Genomic DNA, 27,950 nt, shown 5'->3' with positions numbered 1-27,950 from the left:
GACATAATCATGTGGAGAATGAAGGCGCCACGTGTGCAACTGAAGGAGCCCACATCTTCACACGTGGCTGGCCATGGAAGGCCAGTTGAGATCGCTCTCCAGCCAACTTATCACTAAAATCTCCAAAATTTCTCTCTTTCCTAGTAAAATAACTACCAAAGTTAATATTCATACCTCATTCTTCTTCTTGATCCGGTGGCAACTATTTGCCAACTTCAGACCCGACCCGGATCCGAATTCAGTTGAGATGTCCGCTGCCATTGCCACCGTTGCTGCTCTCGCTCTTCCAATCTCCTTTTCTCGCTCTTCTAAGATTAGCAGCAAAAGGGTACACTTGTCATTCACAACTCCATTTCATTTACAGTTAAGTTAGTTATTCACTTTATTGCAAGCAAAATTCTTCCTCTTTAACAAGTGTTGGATTTGTCTGGTCAGGGCATCAGTGGTGGATTCAGGGTATTTGCTATAATTGGGGAAGAAGGTGGATCGATAGAGAGAAAGAAGCCTTGGAATACCTTGTTTGAAGTAGAGTATCCGAGGTCTAAACTTCAACGATCCGATGGCAAGTTCTTGGACGCATACCAGGCTCTAGAGGTGGCTCGGTTCGATATACAATTCTGCGATTGGAAGGCCCGGCAAGATGTCCTCGCAATCATGCTCCTACATGAAAAGGTCCATTGTTCTTAATCAATTTCAGATACAATGTTGAAATAACACATTTACAAGATCTTGTTTTCCTCTGTGTTTTTGTCTTTGGACGTTATTTAACTTTGGTAGTAATATGTAGGTTGTGGAAGTGTTAAATCCTCTTGCTCGTGAGTTCAAATCGATAGGGACGCTAAAAAAGGAACTTGCAGAGTTGCAGGAGGGACTAGCTCAAGCTCACAATCAGGTATCATATACGTTACTCCATCTGTCCCGACTTAAGTGATGCATTTTATTTGACTCAGAAATTAAGAAAAGTGGTGTTTAGTGACTTAAAAGGAGAGATAATAGGAGTACTACTTTGGAAGTTGAAGATTTACTGATTTAGGCAAAGTTCTAAAATATTGAATGTATACATACATTAGGTACATATATCAGAAGCAAGAGTGTCCAGAGCTGTAGACAAGCTAGCTTACATGGAAACATTGGTTAATGATAAGATAATGCAAGAAAGAACCGTACCTGAAGATGATGTTTCGCCTCCAAGTACTTCGACCAGATCTGCAGAGAGCATGAAGAACAGACAGGCTCGAAGAAGCCTCAATGTTTCTGGCCCGGTCCAGCCATACAGTCCCCGTTTGAAGAATTTCTGGTACCCCATTGCCTTCTCTGCGGACTTGAAGGATGACACTATGGTAAGTCTCTTCGCAGTCTGCATATCATGTGGATTGATGCATAAGTTTAAGCATGGTTTCTTCTTGCAGATCCCACTGGATTGCTTTGAGGAATCTTGGGTTCTATTTCGAGGGAAAGATGGAAAACCTGGTTGTGTGCGGAATACTTGTGCCCACCGCGCGTGCCCGCTCGACCTTGGCTCGGTTCACGAGGGTCGTATCCAGTGTCCTTATCATGGTGAGATTGATCAGGAATTTTATATCATCATATTTGGTTCTGAAATGTTACGAAGAATTGAGTTTTTTCGCAAAATGTGGCAGGATGGGAATACTCAACTGATGGGAAATGTGAGAAAATGCCATCTACTAAATTGCTCAATGTGAGAATCAAGGCATTACCATGCTTTGAGCAAGAGGGGATGATATGGATTTGGCCAGGAGAAGATCCTCCAACTGCAAGTCTTCCGTCTCTGCTACCACCGTCAGGATTTCAAATTCATGCTGAGGTACTTCCTACCTGCATTTTGGAAATTTTAGTGAAATGATGCGTGTAATATTGCACGAGATCTTTGTCCTGATATCCCTGATAACGGCAGATTGTGATGGAACTTCCAGTTGAACATGGCCTCTTGTTGGACAACCTGTTGGACCTTGCACATGCTCCTTTCACACACACATCCACCTTTGCAAAGGGTTGGAGAGTCCCAAGGTTCGTTTCATCACCATCTTCACCTGATTTTCTTGAATACACCGTTACTCGTCAAATAATAGGAATGATGACAACAATTTGCTTACATAGTTATGCCAACTGATTATGAAAAGGCACTTACAGATTTCTTGATCTTTTACTGCCAATAACAGCATGGTGAAGTTCTTGACACCTGCAAATGGTCTGCAAGGCTACTGGGATCCTTATCCGATAGATATGGAATTCCGGCCACCTTGTATGGTACTGTCCACCATTGGGATTTCAAAGCCCGGTAAACTAGAAGGACAGAGTACGAGAGAATGCTCAACACATTTACATCAACTTCATGTCTGCTTACCTTCGTCAAGAAATAAAACCAGACTACTATACAGAATGTCACTTGACTTTGCTCCAATATTGAAGTATGTTCCTTTTATACAATACGTGTGGAGACATTTCGCTGAACAGGTATGTTCCTTTATCAGCTGCAATCAACAATCTTGAACCAGACACTATGGGCATATGGCTTAACTGGTCATCTTGATCTCATCTTATGTAAACAGGTATTAAATGAGGATCTACGGCTTGTACTCGGCCAACAAGAACGGATGCTTAAAGGAGCAAACATATGGAATCTACCGGTTTCATATGATAAACTCGGAGTAAGATACAGGCTATGGAGAAACTCAGTTGAGGAAGGTTGTGAGCAAGAACCCTTCAGCAAATAATAACACAAAACATTGACCACCGTTTTGATACAATTCCTTGCTGCTCTAGTAAATCAAGCTATCAAATCTTAGCTGCATGCATTATTTGATTTTGATTATCCAAGAAATTTTGCCAGGTGGAGTAGTTCAAAACAATTAACAGCCAAAATAGCCTCAGCTCATACCATTGTACAGCTCTACACCCCTATCCTGTACATCAAGCCCTCAAAAGCAAGCAACAAAGATATCATTTTTATGGCTGTAACAATGGAAATTTCATCTATTTCTGTTTTTGTAGACAAGAACAAGATGTATCATATCATGATTCTTCTCTAAATTGTAATTTGAAATGTTGGAAATGCACAGATGATTCTATTTTATCTTATCATGGCAATATGAATGAACTATAACGCACCTTTCAACAAAGAAAGAACAAAAACAACTCCATATATCGTCAATTTACTCTTCTATTCCCCAAATTCGAAAACGTAAGAGTACAATTATTGAGCTAACAGAACCCTAATTTCATAATCTAATCACGGCAATTTGAATGAACAATTTAAACAAGACAAAAACAGCTCAGTATTTCGTCAATTTACTCTTCTATTTCCCAAATTCGAAAACGTAAGAGTACAATTATTGAGCTAAGAGAACCCTAATTTCATAATCTAAAGCCCCGATCCACAGAAGGGGCAAAACCTAAACGAGGCATCGACCTGACGAGAGCAGAAGTGGCATCTCAGAGCCGCCTCCACGGATTCCTTTTCCGGGAGGCGCGGTGGAGGAGCGATCGATTGAGGGAAGAAGAGATTGCAGTCCTTGCAGTGCATGAGCGGCTCCTTCCCTGGCCAGCGCCACACTGGCACGAAGAAGGCCTTGAGCACTTTCTCGTACTCCACAAGATCCGCCGGAGATCCGCAGGATATGCAGCGACCGACGCCGCTCTTCAGCACCTGCTTCGCCTGCTGCTCCAATCCTCCCACGAAAAAGAAAAACATTTTTTGTTGCTCTTTTACTACGATCTGCTTGCTCTGATGTAGTTCAGCAATTTGCTGTGATTGGGGAAATTTGATTGGGTTTTTATGGTGGATCAGATGCAGTGGTGGAGTGTTCTAGCTCCACCTGCATCCGCCATAGATGCCTCTAGACGAATCCTATGCTACGTCGTCGTTTTGTGTTGCACCAATCAGTTGAATATTGCGCAGTTAATAAACTGTTACTCCATTATTATTACTCATATAAATTTTTAATATTATTTTCTACTACTATAATTTATTCTATTTTCATTTATCAATTTTTTTTTATACTCTATTTTTCTCTATTTTAATTTACTACACACCACTTACTTGAATCATTGTCCTAAAAATACACAATTTATCATAGGACGAAGAAAATAGTTATTACCGAGATAGTATATTATTTCTGCCCACGTATTAAAAAAAATAGTTAAATCAAGTTTATATGACACATTTATTACTTTTTTTTAAAAGAGTATATACCGATTAAGGTATTGATGGTCATATATTAATTATTTTTATAAGCCTTTATTTTTTAATACCCAACTCATGTAGGTTGGGTCAGGCCCATAATTAAGTTAGTACTTGGACTCTTAAGAGCACAATGCTGATGCGGCATTTTTTTTCTTTTTGGTAGCATCAATTCATGGGCTTAATCAATACTCCTATATTTGTTTATTTATTATTTTAGGGGATAATTTTGGAAATACAGATCGAGAATAACATAAAAATTGAACCTAACTGGGGTCTCCATTTCAAGCCATATTTAACCATCATACCCAAATGGTGCAATAGATAATCTAGCTTTTACATCAGTTTTTTTTGTGGGCTTGTGCAGATCTAGATAATAAATGGACTCTTAACTTAATCTAACATATTAATTAAATACATTAATTCTAACTTAAACTATAAATAATATAAGTAGTTTGAGACGAGCCGAAAAGTAATAGTACAAGTAGTAACATGGGACGGAGGGAGTATTATATTGGATCAAAACGCATGAACCCATATTAAAACTTGGGCTTAATCGGGCTATCAAACAGGGCCTCAGATGCCTTGCTAATGAAATGGTACACCGATTCAATCTCGTGCTAAAGACCGTGGAGGTTCTGAGTCTCGTTCGAAACAAATTATATAAGATCTCTTAAAGTTATACTCTCATTTTTTAATTTAATACACTACAAAGAATGGATAAAAGGTGTAGCTAGAATCAAAGCATGTGGGACTGTTTCTAACAAAAAGTAACCTAAAAGGAGAAAAGAGGTACTCATATTTGATGTGCAATATATCAACCAAACATTTCCTATCACAATCCTCAAACCTTAAATCTTAGCATCTAATTAATTATGGGAGGCCACCATGATATGTCTAAATTCTGCATGGTTACAAATATATTAAATTCTCCCCTTTTCTATCTTAAAACTTTAATTTAATTTTGATGACAAAACAATGTGCCTTTGGAAAAGTGTTTGTTGACTTGAGCTTTAAGAAAGTCTCTCCTTTATCATTATGGAACTGAAAGAAAACTTAAGTGTGTAATTTTTAGGTATACCTAAGGGGTCTCATTTCACTAATTTTTATTATTGTTTGGGGGCTTATTTATTTATTAACCTACATGGAATGCATGTTAAGTTTTGCTTTATGATCTTCTTAAAATGAATAAGCATGTTGGATGAATGTCTAGATTGGAAATTCAATCTGCAAAATAAAAGATTGTAAAACTCACACATGAAATATTAACACCTTATTTTACACCTAAGCATGCCAATAATTATAAAAGGATTCGAGTTGCTCCTAATAAAGTGGTCGGCCGACCAAAATTGATAGTGGAAACAACCATAAACCTCAACAGAAAAATTGACATTACAACCATTTCAATATAAAGAGCCTTTTCTTAAGATCCAATAATGTATGGTTATGTTATGCCCCATACCTAGCTAGAGGCAACAAAGGGAACATACTGCCCTACAAAACAACCTCCTTCTCACTATTCAATTATTTAACTAAACTAAGACAACTATACAAGTACTTTTGCACATGCTTCCCATTTTTCATTTGTGGGATAAAAAGGCAAATTCTATGATCAAGAATATACGACTCCTACTACTTACTCTCTCTCGGTTCACCAATAAATCGTAAACGTCTCACTTTTTCATTTTCGTCCGTCCATGATCCACCAATAAAAGCTCCATTTACTTTTTATCATTTTTTATAATGGACCTCACATTCCACTAACTTTATCTTACTCACATTTTACTATAAAACTAATATTTTCAGTCCACTTTCTACTACATTTCTTAAAACTCATGTTCGGTCAAATACGCCCTTGTATTGGTGGACGGAGGGAGTATTTCTGTAATGATAAATCATCTAAAAAAATCATGAAGTTTTCTCAAATTCACATATGTCTTGTAATTTTAAAGATCAGTCGGAAAAAATATGAAGTTTTAATTTGTTCGCAATTATTCCACATCGAAAAAATTCAATCGCATAGGTATAATATATTATTGATGTTTTTCAACCAGAAAACATTATTTTTGTTTATAAATTGACGACATACTTATCAAATACTACAATTTAACCAAATTTAATTTATCATGAGATAGCTATTTACAACTTGAAATATCATATAAATTTTTAAATTAATTTTTAAAGTTGTGAATAAAATAGAATTTGATCAAATTTCATCATTTTACACGAATATACCCTTCCTTTAGTGAATAACAAAGAAATTAAGGAGCAAGAATTGTTTTACTAAGAGAAACTATTTTTTCCCCAGAAGACAACAAGAGGACAACTAGTAGCAAGGATAAGCCTGGTCCCTTATCCCTACTTATGTTTCTTTTAGTTGATGGCCAAAATTCAAACACTTATTTGGTACTCCTTCCATTACAAAAAGATGCATACTTTTCTTATTAGTGTTTTTATAAAAAAAAAGATTTTGCTTTTCTATTTCTAAAAAAATAGAAAATCATCATAAATACACTCAATTATTTTTTCTCCCTCTTTATTAATACTTAAATTACATTTTTTGTCTCCAATATCTCTACTTAACACACTAAACCACGTCTCATAAAATCTTGTATCAGTTTTTAAGTGTGACTACTTTTGAGGGATAAATAGGGCATAAAGTTAGTGTCACAAAGTTCATTGCACTTTTATAAAGCATGCCAAATTTGGGGTGTAACTTGAAATCTCTTCCAAAGTTGGGTGATTGGCAAATTATAAAGGTTGTGTACACAAAATGATAACACATCAAATGCAATGTAAATGACCTCAATGACATGGATGGTTATCTACATTTTGTCAATAGTATTTAGACTTATACTCTTCCTTTGCTTTGCTCCCACATGGCAAATAATGCCTTTGTTGGACTTCTTCAATCGGATGAGCTTGAATATGTGGCCAATCCGCCTTCGCCACCTCAGCGCCCCACGTGGTTTCGAGTGCTCCACCAAACACTTGATCTTCTTATCCTCTGTTGCAGCACATTTTCCCTTTTCCCATGAGGCAATGCCATTGTCTTCAAACTTGATCGATATAAAAGAGTCTGCAATCACCATATATTTTACTATCTCATAAAAAAATCAAAATCTATATTGAATTTTATGCATGATAGTTAATGTAATGATTAGACAAAAAGATCATACAGATTATGTCATAATTTGTTTTTTGAAATAAAGTTGTGGATACTAAGTATGGTCCATAGGGTCGCTTTTAAATCATCATCGTACTAATCTTGTGAACCCCAAAGGGTCCCTATCCTCGTACTAGTTGTGTCATTTACTATTACTAACTGTAGTGATGGATGCAGAAAAAAAATATTGGTAGAACCTCAGACTTACTATTTTTCTATACATCAATTTGATAAGGATCATAGACAATTCTTGATAATTCCAAGAAATTTAAAATAGTAAAAAAATGGTACTTTATTAACCGATATCATAAATTCCAACAATTGTAATTTGATTAATTTAGTGCAAAATGAGATTCATACGTATTATAAAAATGTATCAAGAATCAAATTAACGAACTGGACCAAGATTGTCTCGTAAATTGTGAGTAATAAACTCAATAAAGTATGAAATGTTACACTTCATATTTATCAATTAATATGAATTAAATTCGATTTCCATGCTTTCAACTACTGATGAAATAAAACACGCATACGAGACAAGATCATATATATATATATATATATATATATATATATATATATATATATATATATATATATATATATATATATAATAACTGCAACCTTGATCCAACATAGTTCAAAAACAAACAAGAGGCTTTATTAGTATATTCTTCGAAGGAAATTAGATAAAGAAAAATGAAGGTTACCATCTTGAGTGGATGTTGAGCTGCGGCAGAAGTGATCATCAACAGAAGATTTGTGATCTTTAATGTCGAGACGGTTGAGCAAAGCCGTGAGAGCAAAGATCTTGTTGAGAGAAGAAGAAGAAGAAGAAGAGGGCGATTTCTTCGTGGCTGAACCTAAACCTAGAGTTTTGTGAAGAGAGTTTTTCTTGGCTGAAGCTAAAGCCAAGAGCCTCTCTTTCAAACAGAGAGCACAAATCCCTACCACCAATTCTGTGGGATGGAAAAAGCACCATTTTCTGTCATCGGATTGCCACTGGTTCATGTTGGCTTCTTTTCAGAATAAATTAGTTTGGTAATGTATAGATGTGTGTGTTTATATATATATATATATATATATATATATATATATATATATATATATATATATATATATATATATAAAGAGAGGGAGGGAGATCATAAATAGAAATGGGAACACAAGGAGAAAAACGCAGTTAGATAAATGTTGTAAGTATATGTATATGTGTGCTTTGAGGGGTAGGGGTTGTATATGGACTATGGTGCACCTGGTGAGAGGGACCCGGACTATAGTCGCTAGACGAGTGCACCCCTTTTTAAGAATCTTTGAATATTGGTCTTAAAAATCATAAACTTTGATTATTTCGGTTATGTTTCACGAACTTTAATTGAAAGTATGCGATTTTTCCAACCCCGTCTTAATAGAATTTTTCGGCATATCTTTGTTCTTACATGGTAAGCAGTGCAATCTATGTAACTTACTGAATTATAAATGAAATAAAGTATTTCATTTTGAAGTCGTAATTCTTGAATTCAAAGTTGAATAATATAGTATGTGCTTGATGGGATAAAATATGTCTCGTAAATTCCCGGGTTTGAAGAATGCCCAACCACATCAATCTTAAAATTAATTTGTGATTTTGAACTACTTTGATTTTTAATGTTGGTATCTCTTTAAAAAAATATTATCTAAATTCAAAAAATTCTTCATATTTAATCTCATTAATTTTCATACAACAATTTCATTCTTATCCAACCCCTTTCTATATTTTAATATTTTTTCTTTCAAATTGGTCACATGATGTTAAGGACCGTCCTCCTTAACGTCGATTTCCCCGGAAAATCAAGAAACGAGATGTCGTCGTTGTCGAGCGCCCAACGTTGGGTCGTGACTTGGACGGCAAAAAGGGGCGGTTGAGCGCGAGATCAGCCTCGTCGGCAACCTTAGGAGATGTTTCTTGTTTGCTACTCAATTGAGCCAAAAGAATGATAATTTCATATATTGATTGAATGAATAAAAAAGATAACAGTCTATCTTATTTATAATGCTACTGACTTAATGAACAAGAAAACAAAGATATAGAAAAAGATATGATAAATCCCTATAATATCTAAACTAAATAATAATAATAGAGGTTCGTATCAACTCCCCCACGGTTAAAATCCACCTTGTCCTCAAGGTGGGAACCACGAAGCAAAAAGGAGAGTTGAAAGCAGAAGCTTCGGCGAGGCAACTCCTCCTGGATCAAACACACACCGAACGGATGAACGTCTCTCTTCTTCACTTCCATAAAAAATCAACAAAGGAGACTCAACTTTGTCGGAAAAATTCCTTGCCAAATCGAAAAGCTTGTCCACGCCTCCCAGAATGCCCAAGCATGGCATGTCATTACTCGGAGGGATCAACCTTGCATCTTTGTCGAGCGATGTTGATCGATGATTCATACGTGGAACATCACCGACATTCAAATCCACATAGACACAAGCAATTACGGGCAAATCGATGTAAGCACCATCTCCTTTCTTGCCCCAACAATTTCCAACAACATTTTTGGATGACACTTGAACAACATTGAGTGAGGCGATTATCTTCTCCACTTCACCAATAGAACCATCCTCCTCTTTATCTTCTAGCAATGTCTCTTCCTTTTCACCAATCTTCTCATCATATACCCCAACGAGCACTTGTGATGACTCATTGTCGTTCTTGACAATCCCTTTGTTCTTGACGAACTCTCCAGGGGACTCGTTGTTTGGAACATCAAGAGGAGCGCCATCATTGTGAACATCGGTAACGTCATTGGGAACATCATCACCGAATACTATCGTGGGAGTATTATCAGTTTTCTCTTCGGCTAAATTCTCATCTTGAATGTTCTCCTCAAACTCCTCCCCATCATCCGCATAACATAGAATGAGTTGTTTACACACATGTCCCCTCACCCATTTCTCGGGACAGTGCCAGCAGAGACCCAACCTGGACCGTTCTGACTTCTCACCCAGGAGACCCGTATTAGCGGCAGGCGTGGCTGCTCCGGAGTTTGACTGGTCACACGTGCGGGCTGACTGTACAGGTCCCGCGTTGGCTTTTCGGTGAAGTAGCGGGGCTGGTGGGAGGCGGGCTGGACTCGCGCTCTAACCTCCTCCCGAGGGCGAGGTCGGTCCCAGCACGTCTCCGAGCATCGGGGCCGGTCAACGGTCGGGTAGCCGCGGTCCTGCTGTTGAGCCGGTGGGTCCCAGCACGTTGGGCGGTGCCGCTGCATTGCGGTTGGCGGGTAGCGACCAAACCCTAATTGGGTCTGATGATCTCCGCGATCAGATAGGTGGCCACCCCTCTCGACGTAGCCACCGCGGTGTCGGGGCCAGGCGTCTTGCGCGCGATCGCGGTAACCGATGGGCTGGTATCTCGGCCGTGGGCGACGATCAGGTGGATCCAAGTGGTGTGAGACGTAGGGTGATTCTGGATCAGGCCACGACGGCGGGCGGAGTACTTCCACCCGGATGCTCGGAGGGTCCCAACTGGTTACACGGCGAGGTTGGGCCGGCTGGTAGGGACGGAATGGTTGTGTGGCCTGAGGGAAGTCGTATTGACGACGGCGATAGCCGGCGTAGTCGTATGACATGTTGACGGACTGAGGCATGGCTGTGGTGGATGATGAACGTCTGACTTCGACGCGGCACGCGGGAATCCTTCCCGTCGGGCGTTGCAGAAGTAGTGTTGTCCTGCGGCTAGAGCTCGGCGGACAGGCGGGACTCGACAACCAAAGCAGTTGCTGTGCGCAGAATGTTTTCAGTCGGGCAGCGGTGTAGCTTCGGTTCGAGATGGTGGGAGGGTCAGCTCTCAATGAAAGCACCAGTTGTTAAGGACCGTCCTCCTTAACGTCGATTTCCCCGGAAAATCAAGAAACGAGATATCGCCGTTGTCGAGCGCCCAACGTTGGGTCGTGACTTGGATGGCAAAAAGGGGCAGTTGAGCGCGAGATCAGCCTCATCGGCAACCTTAGGAGATGTTTTTTGTTTGCTACTCAATTGAGCCAAAAGAATGATAATTTCATATATTGATTGAATGAATAAAAAAGATAACAGTCTATCCTATTTATAATGCTACTGACTTAATGAACAAGAAAACAAAGATATAGAAAAAGATATAATAAATCCTTATAATATCTAAACTAAATAATAATAATAATAGAGGTTCATATCACATGAATATATGGATCACTACTGTTCTGGTAATTTATCCGACTATTGGGCCGATATTGTCCAACATGCGTACAACAAACATAGTAGTAGTAGTTAACCAAAATTTGACTAGTTTTTGTAATTTTGAATGACTATTAGTCTGTTTAAAATAAGAGAGTGAAAATTTCATTCATGTTTGCAATGAAACAAATATTAAAACTTCAATTAAACTCATTATTGAAAATAATTTGAACAAAGAGATATATACATCAAGAATTAAGAACAAACCTAAAAAATTGGCATTAAGTAAAAAATAAATCATCTATCCCTAGTAACAGGATAACCAATCCCATTCCTCCTAGAAGGAAAAACCACAAACAACAAACTAGCAATCAATCCAATCCCAACCGGAGCAATATCCACCACCTCCTGCACCTCACGCGCCGCCTCCGGATAGAAACACCCCACCGCATTCTTATCCCTCATCGCCACCGCCGCGAACACCGCCACCGACAGAACCGCATGCACCACGTCCATCGCATTCAGCCGGTATCCGCTGAGGTCAGGCAGCGCCGCCGCGTCGGGATTGTCGAACAGCCACAGCCCTTTCGTCGTCGCGAAGCCGTAGTGGACGTCGCCGTTGGCGCACCTCAGGCTGTCGGTGAAGGAGGCGAGGAAGCAGGAGGCGGCGAGGAGGGTGAGGAGGAAGAGGGTCATGGGGCGCGTGGCCGCGTCGCATGACCCGTTGTTGGTGAAGATCGGGGTGAGGACTTGGAAGGCGAGGAGGGTTCCGGTGGGGAGGAGGTTGGCGAGGTTTGCGGAGCCTTGGAGGGCTTGGGAGAGCGCGTCGCGGGGAGGGGGGCGCGGGGGCGGAGTCTGTGGAACGACGTCGTTTTCAGGTGTTAGGGGATTGGGGATTGAGGAAGTTCTTTGTCTTAGAGACATGTTGCAAGTGGTTGGGGTGTAATAGGGTTTTTTTTTTATTGTTTGAAAATGGATTTGATGAAACATATATGTTGGGATACATATATATATATTTAGTCTTACGAAGTTTGGTCTATCTTTGCGCAACTTTTAGAATTATTTGGAAAACTATGAAGCTTGCGTGCAATATATTTTTACGATATTATTTTATGTATGAATAGACGATATTATTTAATTCTTTGACAGTCACTGTCTTACAACTTGACCAAAAATTTTAATGATGGAATGATTTGTGAACTAATTCAAACTAAGTCTAATTTGATTTTGATCAGATTTCATGATTTTTTTGAGAATTTGCCATTATTATTACCCCTGTTGATGAATCCGCGAATTTCTGGTGGTAGTAAATGCAGGAAAGTAGAAATCACAACACAGAGATTTACGTGGTTCGATTTACTGAGGTAAATCTACGTCCACGGGAAGAAAAGAGGGCAGAGTTGTATTGCTTGATCTGTTTTCTACAGCTTACAAATACAAGCTTGCTATATGATATTCTCTCTCTTAGAGTTGGTGTATCCTCTATCGGATCTAAGTTCCGTTTATATATAGAACTGAGATCGTGGCTTGCATCACCACCCTAAGTCGTGGAGGTCACGGAGGTCATGAGATCCTGCATGGCCACTAATTAGGCGGTGGCTTACATCATCAGTAATTATGTCGTGGATGTCGTGGAGGTCATGAGAGCCTGCATGGGTCCACCACTAGATAGATCGTGTCTCCCAGTCCGGTATTGCCGAGCAGCTTTTGCCGATGCTGAGACCGAACTGCTGAACTATTGCCGAGCAGCTTTTGCCGATGCTGAGACCGAACTCTTTGGTCATGCCGAACTGATACTCTTTCTTGGGCTTTGTGCTGGCTTGTTTAGTACGTACTCCATCACTACCCCCCCCCGAAAAGCGAAGTGAATCACTTCGGCATCCTGGATAATGGTACGGGGTAAGTTGATGTTTGTCCTCGGTCTTATGAAGTGAACTCTTCTTTGACCAGACTTGGTCCTTGGTCTTGATGAAATAAACATCTTTGACCGGACTCGTCTTTGGCCTGATGAAATAAACATCTTTGACCGGACTCGTCTTTGGTCTGATGAAATAAACATCTTTGACCGGACTAAGCTTGTGTCCTAATTTGGCGAGTTTTATCGCTCGGATCGGACTTTCCGTTGTCCTAATTTGGGGATCGGACTTTCCCTTGTCCTAATTCGGCGAGTTTTATCGCGTGGATCGGACTTTCCCTTGTCCTAATTCAGGCAAGTTTTATCGCGAGAATCGGACTTTCGTTGCAGTTCGTTTCAGACGAAGTGCTTGATTTTTAAGCCGAATTGTGGTCTTGTATCCTCTTTAGAAGCTTGGACTTCACAATCGTTGGCTTATTGCAGCTCGTTTCAGACGAACTGCTTGTTTAAGCTGAATTGTGGTCTTGTATCCTCTTTAGAAGCTTTGACTCACAATCGTTGGCTTGTACACGTTCTAAGAAGGGGATCAGCCTTCGAAGAACAAGATACCTCAGTTACATTTGTAAGAGACGACACTCACATAGACAGACACAACGCACGTAAGACAAACAAAAACGCACATAGGCAAAGAGAGCAAAATAAAAAACAAGGAAAGCACATAAGACTGACTGACCGACCGGACTGTCTCTTACAAATGGAACTTCTTGAGGTTGGAAATGTGCCATGTTCGGGGTACCTGTTCTCCTGACATGTGAGCCAATCTGTAAGACCCTTTGCCGAGGACTTCTGACACCCGATACGGACCTTCCCATGTGGGTTCGAGCTTGCCCAGCTTTTCTGCTCGGCTTACTTCGTTGTTTCTCAAGACGAGATCTCCCACTTGAAATTGCAGCTTTTTCACCCGTTGGTTGTAATACCGGGCTACTTGCTCCTTGTACTTGGCTGCTTTTATGCACGCCAATTCTCTTCTTTCTTCGGCCAGATCTAACTCGGCTCGCAGTCCGTCATCATTCATTTCTGAGGAGAAATGTAGAGTTCGTGGACTGGGTACGCCGATCTCAACCGGAATCACGGCTTCAGTGCCGTACACCAGACTGTACGGAGTTTCACCGCTGGAGGTTGTGGGTGTAGTTCGGTAGGACCATAGGACTTGAGGGAGATTTTCTACCCATTGTCCTTTGGCTTGTTCTAACCGAGCTTTTAACCCTTTCACCAGGATACGATTTGTTACCTCCGTTTGTCCGTTTGCTTGTGGATGAGAGACCGAAGTGAACCGCTGTTGAATATTCAGCTCTTGGCACCAATTCTTGAACGTCTTGTCGGTGAACTGAGTCCCGTTATCCGAGATGAGGATGTGGGGTATGCCAAATCGGCACACTATGTTCTTCCAGACGAAATCCAATGCCTTCGAGCTCGTTATCGTAGCTAATGGTTCAGCTTCCACCCACTTCGTAAAGTAGTCCACGGCAACGATTAGGAATTTCATTTGCCGAGGAGCTTGAGGAAGTGGTCCCACTATGTCTATGCCCCATTGCATGAAAGGCCAAGGGCTCTGCATAGTGGATAGATCGGTCTGCGGCATCTTTGGGATATTTGCATGGATTTGGCACTTCGGGCAGGTCTTGACGAGCTGCACTGCTTCTTGTACCAAGGTTGGCCAATAATATCCCCATCTCAGAACTTTTTTAGCTAAAGCTCTGGCTCCGATGTGGCTACCGCACGATCCTTCATGAACTTCTCTGAGGATGTAGTCCGTCTCTCCTGGTCCTACGCACCGCAATAATGGCTGGAGGTAAGACTTTCTAAAGAGGACTCCTTCATGAAGTTCGTACCGAAGTGCTCGGCACGTGATCTTCCGAGCTTCTCTCCTATCCTCGGGCAATTGTCCTTGATCCAGATACTGCAAGATCGGCGTCATCCAGTTCGGCGAGCTGGATACCGAATGTACCTCGGCTTCATCAATGCTTCGATGCATTAATTCTTCCGCCTTTGAGCTCGGATCTGAGGCCAACTTGCTTAAGGTATCTGCTCGGCTATTTTCCGCTCTAGGAACGCGGATTATCCGAAAATAGGAGAAACTTCGGCTGATGCTTTGCGCTTTGTCCAAATACTTCTTCATTCTCTCGTCACGAGCTTCACTTGTACCCAACATGTGATTTACTATGACTTGTGAATCACAATGGACTTTGAGAGATTTGGCGAGCAGACTTTGCGCTAACTGGAGTCCGGCAAGAAGGGCTTCGTACTCGGCTTCATTATTAGTAGTGGGGAATAGGAAACGAAGTGAGTAGGTTACCTCGTGTCCGTCGGGAGCGACAAGTAAAATACCAGCTCCACTTCCCATCTTGTTTGAAGCTCCATCTACGAATCCGCTCCAGCAGTCCGGCGGCTCTACTTCGGATTCCAAGGGCTGTGCTAGTTCGGCATTGGCAGACTTTTTCTGTTCGGCAATGACAGGGATTGCTTGATCGAACTTGGCCTCTGTAAGAAAATCTGCCAAGGCTTGTCCCTTGATGGCTTTCCGAGGTAGGTACTCGATTGAGTGTTCTCCCAGCTCTATGGCCCATTTGGCGATTCTGCCTGATGCTTCTGGCTTGGTCAAAACTTGCCGAAGAGGCAGATCGGTTAAGACGCATACCTTGTGAGCATAGAAATATGGCCGCAGTCTCCTTGCTGCATTTACTAACGCCAGAGCAATTTTTTCCAGAGGTTGATACCTTGTTTCTGGACCTCTTAATGCTCGGCTTGTAAAGTAGATGGGAAACTGCTTTAGGCCTTCTTCTCGTACAAGCACCGCACTGATGGTTTGATCTGATGCCGCTAAGTATAAGAATATTACTTCGGCTCCGGTTGGAGCAGAGAGAATAGGAAGCTCGGCTAGATAACTTTTGAGCTCGTCAAAGGCCTTTTTCTGCTCGGCTCCCCACTCGAACTTTGGTGCCTTTTTCAACACCTTGAAGAACGGCAGTTGCTTTTCGGCTGCTTGGGAAAGGAATCGATTCAGTGCGGCTAGACATCCAGTTAGCCTTTGCACGTCATGTATGGACTTCGGCATTGTCATGTTCTGAACGACTTGAACTTTGGAGGGGTTTGCCTTGAGTCCGTCCTTTGAAACCCAACAACCCAGAAACTTTCCCGAATCTACCAAAAAGGTACACTTTTGGGGATTAAGTTTGAGGTTGGCTTTCTTGAGCACGTTGAGAGTGGACTTGAGGTTGTCTTCGTACTCCGAAGTGCTTTTGCTTTTGACAACTATGTCGTCGACATACACTTCAACCTGCTTTCCGATTAGGTGCCGAAAAAGCTTGTCTACCATCCTTTGATAAGTGGCTCCGGCATTCTTTAAACCGAATGGCATCTTTTTATAAGCGAAAATGCCGAAATCGGTAATGAAAGCTGTTTTCGGAGCGTCACTCTCATCCATCAACACTTGGTGATATCCTTTGTATAAATCAAGAAAACAGAAAATTTCGAAGCCGATCAAAGCTTCTACTTTTTTATCTATATTCGGAAGGGGATAGCAATCTTTAGGACAGTGCTTGTTTAGATCGGTAAAATCTATGCACATCCGCCATCCTCCTCCTTTTTTCTTGATCATCACAGGATTGGCCACCCAGGAAGGATATTTTACCTCGAATAGTACATCCGCTTTTAGTAATTGGCGGACTTCGTCATGGATGACTTGGCTTCTTTCTGCCGCAAAGAGTCTTTGCTTCTGTTTTATCGGCCGGACCGAAGGATCAATATTTAACCGATGAGTGATTACCTCGGGGGGCACTCCGGTCATGTCCAACGGAGACCATGCAAAGACGTCTTTATACTCCTTGAGGAGCTGGATGGTTTTTTCCCGGAGTAGAGGCGTTCCTGCGAAGCCGATCTTGACCACTCTGGATGGATCATCTTCGTATAACTGAACGGTCATTGAGTTCGGCTCTGAAGTGACTTCGGTCATCTCGCTTGCCTCTGACTCCGGTTGCTGTGATTGCTATGCTTGATGGTGCCGAACTGGTTGCTCGGCACTTTTAAGCGCAATCTGCAGACATTCTTTTGCTCTCTTTTGATCACCTCGGATGACCGCTATCCCACCTTTAGTGGGGATCTTGATGGTGAGGTGATAAGTAGAGCAAACGGCCCGAACTGTGTTGAGCCAGTCTCTCCCCAGGATGATGTTGTACGGGGACCGAGCTTTTACCACAAAGAACTCGATCATCGTATTGGAGCTTGTAGGCGCTTTTCCCACCGTGATCGGAAGGCTGATAATACCTTCAGGGCGGGTGTCTTCCTGGGCGAAACTTTTCAGAGGAAGTGGAGCCGGACTGAGCCGAGCTGGATCCACTTCCATTTTATCAAAACATTCTTTAAAAAGAACGCTGACTGACGCTCCTGTATCCACAAATACTCTGTGGATCAGTTTGTTTGCCACTCCGGCTTGAATGACAATAGCGTCTTGGTGAGGAGAGATGGCTGGGACGGGATCGGCATATGAAAATGTAATCACTTCGTCTTTCTTCAGCCTTTTATGTGTCGGCTCCTCTTGATTGGAACCTCTGCGTTCTGCTTTTAGGGACGACTTAGTTTTCCCGGCAGGGAGAGCATCAATAGTCTGGATTACTCCATCATATTGCGGCTCGTCGTCGTCTTCGGGATCTTCATGCCTTTTCGGATCCTGAGGATTGCAGTTCGCACCTCTCTGCTTTTTGTTCTTTTTCGGCTGCTTGCTTTGGTATTTTTTTAACGTTCCTGTTTTCACAAGAACATCAATACCTGCAGCCAAATTTCGGCACTCCTCGGTATCATGACCGTGGGCTTGATGGAAGGAGCAATATTGATCCTGAGGTCGCCGCGCGGCTGATTTCGTCATCCGCTTTGGTTTTTCGAACATATCGGAATGTAGTTCGAAAATTTCCGTTCTTGACTTGTTTAATGGTACGAACTGAGCGGGCGGCTTCCCAGGATTGAGCCGTGGCCCCAATCTGCCTTGTACCGGTGCCCTTTGAATTCTTTCAAAAGGAGTTCGGCGAGGAAGCACCTGGCCGCTTTGATCGGGCTTCTTTTTCTCTTCTTGGGATGAGCTGTCTAAAGACCGTTTTCGACGGTCTGCCTCATCCGCACGGGAAAACTGGTCCGCAATGTCCCACATTTCTTGAGCTGTTTGCGGGCCGCACTCCACGAGCTTTCTGTAGAGAGCTCCGGGCAGGATTCCATTTTGGAATGCCGAAATGACAAGTAGATCGTTAAGATCATTTACTTGTAGGCATTCCTTGTGGAATCTCGTCAGGAAGTCGCTGATCTTTTCGTCGCGACCTTGACGTATAGAAAGCAGCTGAGCCGAAGTAATTCGGGCTTCCGCTTTCTGAAAGAACCTCCTGTGGAAAGCATCCATTAGATCTCGGTAGGATCTAATGCTGCCTTGAGGAAGGCTGTCGAACCACCTTCTGGCGTTCCCGATGAGCAGCTCGGGGAACAGCTTGCACATGTGGACCTCATTGAGACCCTGGTTCGCCATATTATACTGATAGCGTCCCAAGAAGTCATGAGGATCCACGAGTCCGTCATAGGTTATCGACGGAGTTCGGTAGTTCCGCGGCAAAGGGGTTCGGATGATATCGTCCGAGAACGGAGTCTTTAACGCTCCGTACATGGCGAACCCGACATCTCTTCGGTACGGAGGAGAAGGAGTTCTCCTGTGATTCCGGTGCCGAGGAGAAACAGGAACATGTCGGGGTTGAGGATTCTCTCTCCTGGAAGACACGTCACTACTGCGGTAGTGACTTTCATGCCTAGACGAGGAGGGAGAATCCGTCGTTGTCTTCTCCGGCTGTTGGCTCTTCTGCAGGAAGGTTAAGAACTCCTCCTGCTTCTCAGCCAAGAACAGCTTGACAGCCTCATTCAAATCAGGCTGCTGGGAAGACTCGGTGTGTGGACCTTTTGAGCGGCTTGTTCCTTCACCGTGAGAACTGGATACAGACTTCTCACGAGGCTGCTTTCCAGGCCTATGGGCTGCTGGGTTAGTTTCCTCATGGTCATCACGGACGGAGGCACGGGAGTTGTGCGGTCTGGCATGCATTTTTTTTTTTTTTTTGTAGTGGAAAAAGGGTCAAAAATTCGCTTTATCACAGATTTGGTTCTCTGTTTCCCACAGACGGCGCCAGTGATGATTCCGCGAATTTCTGGTGGTAGTAAATGCAGGAAAGTAGAAATCACAACACAGAGATTTACGTGGTTCGATTTACTGAGGTAAATCTACGTCCACGGGAAGAAAAGAGGGCAGAGTTGTATTGCTTGATCTGTTTTCTACAGCTTACAAATACAAGCTTGCTATATGATATTCTCTCTCTTAGAGTTGGTGTATCCTCTATCGGATCTAAGTTCCGTTTATATATAGAACTGAGATCGTGGCTTGCATCACCACCCTAAGTCGTGGAGGTCACGGAGGTCATGAGATCCTGCATGGCCACTAATTAGGCGGTGGCTTACATCATCAGTAATTATGTCGTGGATGTCGTGGAGGTCATGAGAGCCTGCATGGGTCCACCACTAGATAGATCGTGTCTCCCAGTCCGGTATTGCCGAGCAGCTTTTGCCGATGCTGAGACCGAACTGCTGAACTATTGCCGAGCAGCTTTTGCCGATGCTGAGACCGAACTCTTTGGTCATGCCGAACTGATACTCTTTCTTGGGCTTTGTGCTGGCTTGTTTAGTACGTACTCCATCACCTGTTAATTTAAAATTGTAGGTTCCTTGCTACGTTGCAATGACTTGATAAATGAGTTTGTTGTCGAAATGTTGTTGTGACTTGGTATATAATTAATGGAAGAAGTCGTTGCTTCCTAGTTTTGATTGTACAGCATGCCACGTTTGCGGTAATATTAATATTTAAGTGAATATATAGATTTTAAAAGTCAACTCTTTTTACGATGAGAATACGTTATTTCATTTTGATCTAATTTTGTTGAAGGTGCAACTAAGCATATGCTGTTAGATGCTTGGTATCTAATCAACATTCTATTTCTTTCCTTAAAACACCTTCCTTCATATACGTATACGAATAAGAGAGAGTGATGATAAAATATTTAATTCTACATAGGATTTTAAGACGGCCACGTTTTGTTCGATAATATGCCATTAACACTGTTTATAAACGGAATTTATATAATTTGTTAGCATTAGATCTTAGTATTTAATTATAATTCACACCCGTGCGATATGCACGGCCCATTTTATTTTACTCACTTTAATTTTAAATTGTTTAATAAACAAAATTAAATATGTTTTGAAATTAAGTAATATGAACACGCATGTTAACTAGAACATTGTTAGATCTCTAACATAAATAAAGTTATCATATATAAATAAATAAATATTTTATTTTTTAATAATTATAATTAAATTATGTTAACAAAGTTAACATACACTCTGAACATATTTAGTTCAATAAATAGTAAAACACAACACCAAGATATAAAAAATATAATTGTTAAGCTCCTAAACTTCATTGTAGGAGCTCCTAAGTTTTATTTTACACATATTGAAATATTCAATGATATGTTATTATAATATTCCTGTATTACAAAACAAATTAAATGGCTCATGAGAGTTCAAAAAATATCATAAAATATGTAAAAATGATAGTAATGAAACAAATGAACACAATTAAACACTGAACAAAAAAATTGGTCATTTACTTTAAAATTACTTTATTTCGTAGGCTACTTATCAGTATAAAAAAAAGTTAATTAGTAAAAATTCCAAGCGAACTTTAAGCTAAGAACACAAAATCAATGAAATTCAAGTTGAAATTAACATGCAAAACTTAAATTAGTGATAAATGTTAAAATAGTCAAAATAAATCACAAATTAATGCTATAAGAAAATCAATAAGAATATAACAATATTCTATATCAAAGCATATTGTTAAAGCTAAAAAAATATAGCCTTAGCTCACTACAATTAAATAAAGAAATATAAATTAATAATAAACTAAATGTTTTATGCTATATTTTTGTTTTTCATATATCCACGCTTATTTTTCTTCCTCAAGCAACAGGTTGGATTTTTTTCGCTTCTTCAACTCTTTAGTATACTATTACTTGGAGGTGTGATTTTTGTTCCTGAAATAGAAGAGAGTAAAGATTACAAAACATCCAATGATATTTTACACCATAACCCACCGTTAAAACTTACATATATAAAAATCTTTCGATTTTTTGTAAGATAAAAACATAGTAATAGTTCTACAATTGTCAAGGAAAATAGAAAGAAGAAACTCGTAGACTATAATAAATATAATCTACTAAAATTAGTAGGTTTAAAAAATATTTTAAGAAAATCAAAATCCTCAAAATTAGTAGATTTAAAGATATAAGATCAAAATTCTTAGCAACATCAAATACATTTAAAAAAATAAAGAGTGCATAAAGTCATGAGAAATTAAAGGCGAGATTGTGAATTTAGAATAGCAAAAATCATATTAATAAAACAAAAGAATACAACTCTCCAACCACAAAAAATAGAAAACTGATTTCATGTTGAAGCAATATTGACGAAAAGTAAGAAAAATACCTAAAATCAATTCAAAGTATGCACAACTTTCAATTTATTTCATTTTAAACAAATTTAAAAAAATCATCATATAGAAAATTGATTATATTGACTAAGAGTAAGAAAAATATCTAAAATCAATTTTATGCAAAACGTTCAACAAAGAATATTATGAAAAAAAAGATAGGAATGTGAGGATTAAAATCTAGCTAACAACATATTTATAGTAAAAAAGTAGATGCTTCTCCATAGCTTTTCACTTCCTCCATTTATAATGAAAAATGCATTTTACCTTCCAAATTCAAAACTTGTAAACGTCCCCTTTAAATGTGATAAATAAGTTAAAAAACTGAAAATTAAATTTAAAAATTGATTAGTGGTCAAAACTATAATGACACGTTTTTTATTATAATGTAGGTAGGGTAATATTAATTGTGGAATTTAAATGTTGAATCACAAAAGACTTTTTTTTTTTCTTATAATGATACATTGATTATGCACTTTTATAAATATTCAAATTGAAGCTCACAATTTATAAATATTCCAAAAACGATCCAAAACTCGCCTTTTATATAAGTACAAATTCGAATTTTATTTGTTCTTATTTTATATTAATAAGAGGCCATATTAGGCTTGTGGTTTTTTGTGAGGGGTATGATGGAATTTAGTGAAGTCCAATTGTTTGGGCCGAAAAGTTCAATTTGAGGGCAAAACCGAAATTAAAGCTCGGCCTAGCCCAGCTAGTTCAATTCATGTTGAGGCTGCAGTAAACACATTATCCCCTTTATTTACGGAATCCTTAATAAATACGAGCATGTTAAACAATGCAGCTACGCGTTGAGCACATGGCGAGCTATTCTTTATTCCTAAGTGAGAATGCAAGAAATGACGTGCTATGACTATTGTTTAAATGTTCAAAGCAAGGACAATCAGGGACGGAGATAGCATAGGCCAAGCCACCGCTCCAGTGGGAGCTTGGCCGGTGCCGAACTCACGTTCACATTTTATTATAAAATTAATGTATAAAAGTATAACTCACGTTCCTCTATTTTTTTATGTACTTTCCTTTACATATCTTAAAACGTGTGCCGAACTCAAATGAGACTCCTAAAATGAGGCGGAAGGAGTAATATTTTGCTACCAATTATTCAACTCATATTTTATATTTGGTCTATCGGCCTATACATATTCATTTACTATCTTTCAATAATTTTAATAAATAGATTTCACGTTCTACTCATATTATTTTACTACATAAAATTACTATATGAAATGACACACATTCCTCTAATATTTTTCTTTTTTTACATTTTAATACTATTAGAAACGAGTCAAAGTAATCATAAATGGATAATAGTACTTATTACGGAAGCATTGCACATTTTGGCGTATTTATTGTTAAATTTCAGCATAGCTCATTTTGATTTCTAGTTCCGTCCATGAGGACAATTATGAAATACCTACATGGTTAGTAGAAAGTATTCTGCAATAATAGTGGATAGATACATATACCAAAATCTAGATAGAGAATCCATGTGCATATATACTAGTCAAATTAAGTTAGCTTGCGTTAACATAATAAACAAATGTCATATTCATTTAGAAATGTCTTCCTTTCCTCTTTTTGAAGTAACAACGCATAAACAATCAACATGTATATATAATCAAAACACATAATGGAAAATCAACAAAATCAGAACAAGAAATGAAGCACAACTCAGTTGGTAAGATGCTCCTCAAGTCAAATAAGTCGGCATAAGTAGGCCGTGGAGGGGAGAATGAGGATGCGCGCACCAGAGTTTCTGCCGAACAAAAAAAATCAACCAAATCACGAAAACTAATCCCTCGTGACGGGATAACCAATCCCGTGCCTCTTGGTCGGAAAAATCACAAACAACAAACTACAAACGAATCCAACCGCCACCGGCGCAACATCTAGAACCTTCTGCACCTCGCTCCGCGGCGCCGGGTAGAAGCACCCCACCACATTCTTATCCCTCAGCGCCACCGCCGCAAACACCACCAGCGACAAAAAAGCATGCACCAAATCCATCCCCCTCAGCCGGAACTTCGTGAGATCCGGCAGCGTCGCGGCGTCGGGGCTGTCGAACAGCCACAACCCCTTCCTCGTCACGAAGCCGTAGTGCACGTCTCCGTTTGAGCACTTGAGGCTGTCCGTGAACGAGGCCAGGAGGCAGGAGAAGGCCAGGGCCACGAGGAGGCCTGCTGACCTCCTCGTGTCTAGCTGGTCGCATACGCCGCCGTTGGTGGCGAGCGGCGTAAGGAGCTGGAAGGCGAAGATGGTGCCGGTCGGGAGGAGGTTGGCGAGGTTCGCCGAGGTCTGTAGGGCCCGCGTGAGCACCGTCTGGGGAGACGGGACGGTGCTCGGCGGTATTAGTGAAACGGCGTCGTTTTCGGCATTTGGGGATGTGGGGATTGATAATGATCTTTGCCTTAGTTCCATTTTTTAAAATTGGAGTTTGTTAGGTTGAGAATTTGTGGGAGGTGATGAATGAGTTGGTTTTGTTGAAGATTATATATTTGATTGAGATGTTTCTTCCTTGATGCTTCTTTTAATTATTAGCATTGATTAAATAAATGTGTTTTTTTTCCCGGGCTTTTTGGTAAGTTGTGTAACGACTAATAATTAAGTAGTTGAATAAAGTCTATGGCTCGCCAATGTGGAAAAGGTTGATCTAACACGTTTTTAATTAGTATTTGAGATGAATATAGTATATGATAATAAAGTGAATTATAATTATATTTTGGCATGAGAGTGCGTTAATTATTGTGTTACAAATATAATATTACTAGATGACCCAGCACAGCACATAACCATGACATCCACAGATAATTTAAGTGATTAGTCTTATGGCTCATTTGTAGCACCTCAGATGACCCAATAATTTAATATTCGATCCCATGAATCAACTAAAAACTTCATTTACTTTATTTTGTGAGACCAAAACGTCATAATTAAAGTGATGTTTTGCAAAGACAAATTGAGCAACAATATTTAACTTTTTTTAGGCCTAAATCAAAAACACAACTTTCTTTAAGTAACCAAATGAGCTACAATTAAAAGTTTATTAAAAGTACAATAAATATCCCACGTCAAAAGGGGTAGTAACTGGTATTTGGAATAGCACATAAATAAAGATAGAAATAAATTAAACAAACTGGACGACGTCAATGAGCTACCAATAAGGCTCATGGCCTAGTTTGACAACCTCCATTGTACTTTGGAGGGGCACTTGCTAAGGTCGAGCCTATGTCATAATTTGTGTCAGCGGGAGCCAGTGTTTGCGTGGCCCCTAAAATTCTTTTCCTTTTTAATAGAAAGGGAAATAAATTTTGTAGGGATGGTCTAATAGATTCCAAGTTCTTAGTACTCCATATGCCCTAAAAAGTCTTTTTTTTTTGCGTTTGTCCCATAAAATTAGTTCATTTTTATGTTTGGAAAAATTTTCATCATACATTAATAATGATTGGGTATAACTATTTACTAACACTACTTTAACTATATTTTTCTCATGCTTTATTAATTTCATATTAAAGCATGTGTTAACTCCAAAGTCTCTATTTTTAGGGGGCGGGAGAGTATCATTCACAAATAAGTAGTCAATGTAAAAACAAGAAGGCAATATTATCCCATACGAGAACAAAGTTGTCTTCGAAAATCAAGTAACACGAGCCCATTTTCTTCTTGAAATACTTTAATTGATTTAGCATGTAAACATTTATTAATGCAGGATAAAGTGAAAAAGCGGAAGCTTAATAGCTGGAATATGTGAATAACACTTACATAAGTTGAAGAAAGAAAGTGAAAAGACAATAACAGTTAGTTTCATCCTTAAATCATAATCTAATTTGGTTTGCTACCAATGTGAATGTTGTGAGCTCCGGTTCCACACCACATCTGCAATGGGAAGGGGATCTCAGTGATTTCATACAATTCAGCAAACATAGATTGCTTCAACCCTACTTAGACTTGGAGATATATCTGGGCACATACGAGGATTGTAAACCTTTCATGTCTTTAGACGAGTACACGGAATGTAAGAATTTCTTCCGCTTACTTCAGGGTAGTTTAATCTCATCTTTCTCCGTCTGCATTTAGGGTTTTTCCCTCAATTCGATATTTAAAATACATCTCCTTTGCATTGAGGGTTTTTTACCCAATCAACTAATGATTATACCTAGTGCTAATTTAATCTCCTATTTCTCCCTCTGCATTTAGTTTTTTTTCCCCCCTAATATGACGATTATAATACTACATGCTGATTTAATCTCCTCTTAATTTAGGGTTTCTTTCCCCAATCCGCTGATGATTATTCAAAATGCTAATTTAATATCCTCTGCATTCAGAGTTTCTTTCCCCAATTTGCTGATTATGAAAAAAAATCGAGAATTTTAATTATGATTTGTTTGTTTGGTTTACTTTTCTTCAACTCTGTAGTATAAGGATAGACAAGAAATTGCAGTGACGTGGTTAAAGTATAAGGATAGACAAAATAGGGGGTATTATTTGATTCCTTTGTTTTGAACGGAGTTCTTTCATTAATAAACTCTATTGGGTTTCTTTTATGATAACTTTCACCAATTCCATTTTAGTACTTCCCCTCTGTCCTCCAATAATTATCCACTTTGATTCTAGCACGAGTTTTAAGAAAAACATGTATGCCCTTTATATATTTATTTCTTAATTAATTTGTTAGTACTTTTTAATGGTTAATATCTTTAACATAATTAATGATTTTAGCCATAATTATGATTCATATACAAAAAATCATAACTACCATCTAAGTCAAAAAACCAAGAATTTAAACCAAAATATAGGACGTACTCAAGTGCTTTAGGTCTCGTAATGTTTACACAAATGGGATAGGGTATAAGTGTGAAGAATGTGGGACGAAGATAGATATCCAGTGTGCATCTTTACCAACAAGTATTACACATCCACTTCACCCTTATCACAAGTCTCTACTCCTCATTGAGGATTATTATCATTGCATTGATAATGACTGTAGATTTAAATTCTTTACTTTCGAGGCTCTACTGCCTAAGAGTATAACAGATCGTGAGTGGGATAAGCATTCGTTGTTACTCACCTCTAATGCCTCTCTAAACCATCCCTCTGATTTCTACTGCAAGTTTTGTGAAGTTGAAATGTATCCCAAGGATTTGATGTATCACTGTCGCAAATGCGATGTATCCTTCCACCCTGAGTGTTTGAAGAGTGCATCTGGTTTCTACAGAAATGTGAAACTTGGGGGGAAGATTTGAGATGCATGGAATTCACCCTAATCACTCTCTCACTTTCACTTATATCACTCTCAAGAGTCGATGCTATGTTTGTCACCGCAAGAATGTGTATACATTTCTCGGATTTGAATGCGCTTCGTGCTACTTTGTTGCGTGTGAAGAATGCGGGGGTAAAGAGTTGGAAACAAATTGAGTTCGTTAACTCAACATTTCATACATATGTAGTACTCTCTCTGTCCCCAAAGAATATGCACTTTGGGTTCGGCACGAATTTTAATGCAAAATTGGTAAAGTAAGAGAGAAGTAGAGAGAAAAAGTAATTAAAGTATTATTAGTGAAAAATGGGTCTCACTTCATTAGAGAGAGAAGAGTTTTCAAAATTCGAAAGTGTATATTATTGTGGGACGGACTAAAAAAGAAAGAATACATATTCTTATAGGACAGAGGGAGTATTTGTTTTTGTTTTTGGGTGTGATTATTAGTATCTCCGAGTGGTGAAAAGAATTGCTTCTTTGATGTATGCTTTGTAATTGAGCTTAATCCTATGTCAGTGTGAGTATCATTTAAAACATGAATAATAAAATTATTGTTGCCTTGATACCTATGATCCTACATTGATATAAGATGATTGATAACCATTGTATATAACCATATATCAAATACAAAGTAAGG

The 27,950-nt window shown here is 39.6% G+C and overlaps 5 protein-coding genes and 1 pseudogene across 5 annotated transcripts; 2 read left to right on the top strand and 4 right to left on the bottom strand.

The window, feature by feature from the left end:
- Positions 1–137: 137 nt before the first annotated feature.
- LOC121807310 (chlorophyllide a oxygenase, chloroplastic-like) lies at positions 138–3,094 on the top strand. Its single transcript, XM_042207536.1, has 9 exons — positions 138–328; positions 436–672; positions 788–892; positions 1,071–1,340; positions 1,410–1,557; positions 1,641–1,825; positions 1,916–2,028; positions 2,181–2,475; positions 2,571–3,094. The coding sequence occupies exons 1-9, from the start codon at positions 248–250 to the stop codon at positions 2,733–2,735; spliced, it is 1,599 nt and encodes a 532-aa protein (XP_042063470.1). The 5' UTR covers positions 138–247; the 3' UTR covers positions 2,736–3,094.
- Positions 3,095–3,382: 288 nt separating this feature from the next.
- LOC121807875 lies at positions 3,383–3,712 on the bottom strand. Its single transcript, XM_042208219.1, has one exon. The coding sequence runs from the start codon at positions 3,710–3,712 to the stop codon at positions 3,383–3,385; it is 330 nt and encodes a 109-aa protein (XP_042064153.1).
- Positions 3,713–6,905: 3,193 nt separating this feature from the next.
- LOC121807343 lies at positions 6,906–8,418 on the bottom strand. The gene is made up of 2 exons (XM_042207564.1): positions 8,078–8,418; positions 6,906–7,280 (listed from the first exon to the last, which is right to left on the bottom strand). Exons 1-2 carry the CDS (start codon positions 8,376–8,378, stop codon positions 7,027–7,029), a joined length of 555 nt encoding a protein of 184 aa, XP_042063498.1. The 5' UTR covers positions 8,379–8,418; the 3' UTR covers positions 6,906–7,026.
- Positions 8,419–11,854: 3,436 nt separating this feature from the next.
- On the bottom strand, positions 11,855–12,509 carry LOC121807595 (protein DMP3-like). Its single transcript, XM_042207856.1, has one exon. The coding sequence runs from the start codon at positions 12,479–12,481 to the stop codon at positions 11,855–11,857; it is 627 nt and encodes a 208-aa protein (XP_042063790.1). The 5' UTR covers positions 12,482–12,509.
- An 11,341-nt stretch (positions 12,510–23,850) lies between these two features.
- On the bottom strand, positions 23,851–24,477 carry LOC121807873 (protein DMP3-like). Its single transcript, XM_042208218.1, has one exon. It carries the CDS (start codon positions 24,475–24,477, stop codon positions 23,851–23,853), a length of 627 nt encoding a protein of 208 aa, XP_042064152.1.
- Positions 24,478–25,185: 708 nt separating this feature from the next.
- Positions 25,186–25,331, top strand: LOC121810109 (annotated as a pseudogene).
- The last annotated feature ends 2,619 nt before the right edge of the window (positions 25,332–27,950 follow it).

Source organism: Salvia splendens, chromosome 6 (genome assembly GCF_004379255.2).
Source record: "Salvia splendens isolate huo1 chromosome 6, SspV2, whole genome shotgun sequence".
Taxonomy (NCBI): domain Eukaryota; kingdom Viridiplantae; phylum Streptophyta; class Magnoliopsida; order Lamiales; family Lamiaceae; genus Salvia; species Salvia splendens.
This window is presented reverse-complemented; position numbering and strand designations above follow the sequence as displayed.